The sequence below is a fragment of the Oculina patagonica genome, unplaced genomic scaffold, assembly GCF_052425735.1.
Source record: "Oculina patagonica isolate OP01 unplaced genomic scaffold, crgOcupat unplaced1329, whole genome shotgun sequence".
NCBI classification, from domain to species: Eukaryota; Metazoa; Cnidaria; class Anthozoa; order Scleractinia; family Oculinidae; genus Oculina; species Oculina patagonica.
Genome location: NW_027557333.1, coordinates 1 through 5477, shown reverse-complemented (window position 1 = coordinate 5477; position 5477 = coordinate 1). Strand labels below are relative to the sequence as shown.

Here is a 5477-nt window from a genome sequence, read left to right as displayed (position 1 = left end):
TGTTTTCTTGTCGTTGGATTAAAAGATTTATGAACGCTCGCCAGGGGGCTGGGCACTTTATAAAAATTCTCACTGTTTTGGTTTGAAATGTGCTCTTCACAGCAAAGAATCACGAAAGGACGAAGCCATTTTTTAAAACATTCACTGTTCGAAATCGCCTCCTCAATTCTCTCCAGTCTTAACCATGCTTATTTCTTTTTGGCTGTTATAATCTCTTTGGTGTTATTTCACAAAATGTTCATTTGTATGCTTTTTTAACGTCGCAAAAGTTACTTATAATAGATATAACATAGTTTCATTCAGTGAAATGTACGATAGTAACCATGACTACATGAATACATTTATAAAATGTGTTTTTATAAATTATTTTCCCACTCCGAGAAATTATAAAAAATATCCTCGTCTTGTCAATCGCTATATTAGGCTCATACAAGAGAGGGATACTAATATGAGAATTTGGTGACGTTGTGGTTTGTTTTATCTCACCTCCGCTCTTAGAAAGTGAAGAGAGCATTTAAATTTCAGTTACTTTAATTGATGCATTTATTGGCTACTATTCTCACTGAATAATTAATTAACGCATCATGAAACAACTAGACTATTTAAATACTCCGCGGTCCCTAGGGATGCATTGCTGCATTGCGGGCTCCCCGTATAATAGACCGCGTAGCTTTGATTTCACTGTGTCACAGCGACCGCCGAGCTAGACGACGGATCAAGGTTCGCCCTACCCTCCTCCCCTGGTGTTGGTTGACATTTCCTCACGTCCCTATGGCCATCCTCGCTGTCTACCTCTTTACACAACAATCCGCGGATCTCCCTCCCATAACTTAGTTTCATGATGTGTTTAGTAGTAGACAGTGAGGATATAATACAACACAAAGTAACACAATACATTTGCAGACAGTTGGGGGAGGGGTGGCTCGAGCGTTCGTCGTTACCTATTAGGTTCCATTCTTTCGCCGCCGCTTTCGTTGTGGTTTCTGGGCGAGTCTGGGGCGAGGGTGAAATCCAAGATGGCGCGTGAACGCGCCAGTTCTACGATTCCTTTGACGGAAAATACGTTGTTTGTTGGACCAAGAATTCCAGATGAAATAAGGCGAATGATACCACATCTAACCTCGATAGATAAAGCTTTATTTAGAAAGATTTTGCAAGGTAAGTTGCTCAAGAATAGTGGTAAGCATTTGGCCTGTCAAGGGGCAAAAATTAAGCTTATGCATCTACGAGGCTTCAGTAGCTGTATGTTTAGTATGAATTTTGTGGTGGTACGGAAATCCTACCACGTTTGAATCTGGATGATAAGGCCTAGGCGGCTTGAGTTGTTATGTTCTCTGCACTCTCAGGGACCATGCTGCAAATATGAATTCCTCAGGGCTGGGAAAAGAATGAGTTCTTCCACATCAGAGGGTGACTCCATACACTGGGATTTGTGAATGATTGATGGTCCTTATGATGAGCAGAAGGAGATGTAGCGATTTAAATAGTTTAAAATTGAAGGTGAAGGCAGCACAGAAAAGTCATCCTGGTTTCTGTAGAATGGGCAATTCCAGAAAATATCCATACACCACGACGGACGGCTTCAATATTTTAACCCCCCCTTGTCTTCAAAAATTCCAAAATGCGTTACCCCCCATGCCCTCGGAATTCCATAATCCTTAACCCCCCCCCCCCCCCAATTCCTGGCAGGGTTCGCAAATATGCCCAATTTGGCGTATTTTACATCAAATTATTTCAAATGACTCGATCTCACGATCTCACGATCTGTAACAGAGGCTGGGATGAAAATGTGAAAAAAAATTAAGAGTTTTCTCCTTACTCTTGTTCAACAGATACAACCTACATTAACTTAACATTGCCCCAAACTGTTACAGAACATTAAAATAACAATATCGTGTTATGTACATGTGTACTTTCGGAAGATAATACGATCGAGTGCACTGACATTTCCGCCATCTTGAATTTGAGCCTTCGGGGTCAGCAGTCGCTCCCAATCCCACGTGCTTCAAAATGGTGTCTCGAAGCGAGGCAAAATAGTTTCGCGCTCCACTGAATGTGCTGAATATGTTGTGGATCCGCTTTGACAAGAAAAAGAGTGAATGAAGACATTCATCAACGTTAAGGCCTCTGGAACTTGATGTACAACCCACATTTTATTGGTTTTCTTTTGTAAATGAACGCAAACACACGCCTGATCGATCGACACTTGTCTTGTATCTTCTTGTATCCTGCTTCTGCGACGCGGTCGTCAGTTTGGGCTTTACTTACAAATGAGTAATCCACAAAATTTGCATTTCAAGGAACACACTTTTGTCTGTCTCCTCTGGAAATCCAAGATCTGGAACTCCCCCATGCCTTCGGAATTCCAATCGTAAGTATCCCCCCCATGCCCTCGGAATTCCAGTTCAAAGAACCCCCCTTGCCCTCGGAATTCCAAAAAGCCGTCCGTCGTGGTGTATGGATATTTTCTGGAACTGCCCAATGAAGCAAGTAGGAGTATTGCTAATTCCTCCTAGATGTGATGCTAGTCCATTACAAGGCTACCCCTCCCCACTCAGCATTTTTCTGGTCACACATAAAAACAGGCCATCAGTACCCAATATATTCCTGGTTGGAATTAAAGGCACTGTAAAAGTAAAGGTGCTTGCCCACGAACCAAGGTGCATTCCAAGCGAAGCTCACGCCAAAAGATTTGCCAAGTATACGCCAAGATTTTACTGAGGATCGTATTGAAAAAGGCTGAGACCCATGCTGAAGATCTTTGGCATTACTTGCACGAATGCAGCCTTGGGTGGAGGTAGGGGGTGATTGCAGTAAACACCCGCGTGTAAGAACCTAGTCAGGGCTCGACAAAAACTTGAATTCCAGCTTGCCCATGGGGCAAGTAACTCTCAAATTGTGCTAGCCCGGACACTTTTTCTCCTTGCCTGGGTTCTTAAACTTATTAATAATTCATGAAAACACCAGGAAAATTTTGACCCTATTTGTGATAACGACCCTTATGGGAAACAACCATTATACCATTTCATTTTTCAATGCATTTTCAAACATTGAGTCAGAGAATGCATTATGAAAACATTGTCAATGTGTTTTGTCAACGTTGACAACACATTTCAATGACCTCTTCAATAAATTGAAAATTCCATTGAAAACCATTTCAAAACTGTTGCAAAACACTTGGAATGTGTTTTGAGACATTGGCAACACATTCAACAAATCCGAAAACCATTGAGAACCATTTCGAATCAAATCGTTGTTTGGAACAATTTGTTGATGCATTATAATTGCTGTTTGGCCTTACTTTTTTTGGGTGACTGATTCTATAGAAAATAAGAACCAAAAATGAAGGTCTTAAAGTAGCCTGCATGTTTATTTAAGCTCCCTTTAGTTTTTGTAAAAGTTCATTTATAACCTTTGATTACCCATGACAAATAGGCCAAAAATATACTGCTTTGTTTTAAAATCTTTGTTTTAGAAATAAAGTTAATTGATGGTTTGCCTGCTGGGCTCTTGCACATCAGGCAAGTGAGCATGAAAAGACACTTGCCCGACAGGAAAATCTACTTGTCCCGGACGACCGGACGGGTTTTGGTGAGCCCTGCTAGTGGCTTAAGAACCTGCTGGCAGAAATTTGCCATTTTAATACCCCAAAATATAAGAACCTGTTTAGCTAAGCAAATTTCAGCAGGTTCTTATATGTGGGTTATAGAAAATTTTTATGAACATTTTTAACAGAACATCCCAAACTGTATTTACAAATCAAGAAAAGACAGATTCACATAGACTGTAATTGTCTTCTTTGGACCTTGCATGAGGCTTGAAGCAATACAGTTATGAATAAATGCTGTATAATGAAGGACCAAACCCATTAATCTCGTACAATCAAAAACTATGGCTCCTCCTTAGAAATTAAGAACCTTATTAAGAACCTACTTAGCCTAAATTACCAATAACTACCCCCAAATACAAGAACCTATCTTGCCAAACTTAGAAAATTGTAGGTTCTTACACGCGGGTGTTTACTGTAGAGCAGTTGATGTTGTCTTTGTTGACAAAGATGAAATATGTAAGTCTATACCACTAATTAAAGCTTCAACCTTCCATCATCAGGGTTTTCAATAAGAGCCGGCGGCCGGTGAAACTCGCCAGCTACTTCACGTGATTTCGCCACCTACTTTTCCAATACTTTGACCGAGAACTTTATAAGCTTACACTGTAATCTAACCTCAAATTTAGCTGGCAAAGAAATACATTAAAACAGTCACATTTATTTCATTCAAAACATATCCAAAAACCGTGACAATGCTTCACGACTCTTACTGCATTATGTAAAGATCATCCAAGCTAGAGCATAGAGCATCCCTGTCACATTCGAGTGAGTTTCTGTGATCTTGTTGATTACGGTTTAAGCTTGTCTTCAAATGGTTTTAATTCACATCTTCACCAGTTAGCAAACAATTTTGAAGATATTTGCCCTTAACTCTTGAGACTCACAGTTCTACATGTATGATCTAGGGCTCGAAATTGCGACTCATTGGAATTCACTTCCAAACTACACCAGTTAGTGAATTGAGGTACAGGCACTACCATTTTAGTCCCTTATATTTTCAAAAATTCACCTTTCTTTTGAGCCGTCGGTCAACAGGTGCAGACTTAGATAGCTCATGCGGAGGCAGAGAGGGGGGCTTTGGTCATACCCCTCGCACCAGCCTCCCTACAGGCTTGACAATGACCCTGGCTAGCACCTAAATGCAGAACCCTCATGAGTTCTAGATTCCAATGTGCTAACCATTAGAATTCAAGATTTTAATAATAATAATAATGATAACATTTATAGTGCGCAAACTTCATATATAAAATGTTCAAATGTGCATTTAATTTTACAAGATTAAAAACGGAATAAAAAAGCTAAAAACTAAAATTACAATTAAGAGTAAACTTACAATGAATTTAAAAAGCTAAAGGTACAATTAAAGGTAAACTTACAATGATTTTAAAAAGCTAAAATTACAATTATTAAAAATAAAATATAATTCAAAAACAACTATGATAAAAATGCGGGATGAAAAAGGTGTGTTTTTAGCTTTTGCCTTCAATTCTCCATTTCTGAATTCAAAGTTCCGGATTGAGGATCTATTTACATGTAGCTGACAGGTTTTTCTATTCTTTTCAGTCATTGTCTCAGTTCTTGAGGGCAAGCTTCCTGAGGATGGTTTACTTCAGAGACTTCAGTCAGACACTGTAACTGAAGACACACTGTCCTGTCTGTATGCTGGGCTTTACTCTTTACTGCGCAGTGGACTGCGTTTGCCTCAGACATCGTTAAAACCAGAGCAGTTCAAGGCAGACCTTGTAGAGCTTAAGTAAGAAAGCACTTTTTATGATTCTTGTAATTTAGTTATGGTAGGTAATTTTGTCTCAGTTATCTTCCCTGAATAGGCTAACAATGCTAATGAGGTTTTGTTGTTCTTTTTTAA

At 39.5% G+C, this 5477-nt stretch overlaps 1 protein-coding gene across 1 annotated transcript; it reads left to right on the top strand.

The window, feature by feature from the left end:
- Positions 1–1002: 1002 nt before the first annotated feature.
- On the top strand, positions 1003–5367 carry LOC144639810 (COMM domain-containing protein 5-like). The gene is made up of 2 exons (XM_078499097.1): positions 1003–1158; positions 5174–5367. The coding sequence occupies exons 1-2, from the start codon at positions 1017–1019 to the stop codon at positions 5365–5367; spliced, it is 336 nt and encodes a 111-aa protein (XP_078355223.1). The 5' UTR covers positions 1003–1016.
- The last annotated feature ends 110 nt before the right edge of the window (positions 5368–5477 follow it).

Bases quoted from the DNA above. Each gene is read 5' to 3' on its own strand.
- LOC144639810 (XM_078499097.1), top strand. From the start codon at position 1,017: ATGGCGCGTGAACGCGCCAGTTCTACGATTCCTTTGACGGAAAATACG. The intron at 1,159-5,173 runs GTAAGTTGCTCA...TATTCTTTTCAG, and splicing joins ATTTAGAAAGATTTTGCAAG to TCATTGTCTCAGTTCTTGAG.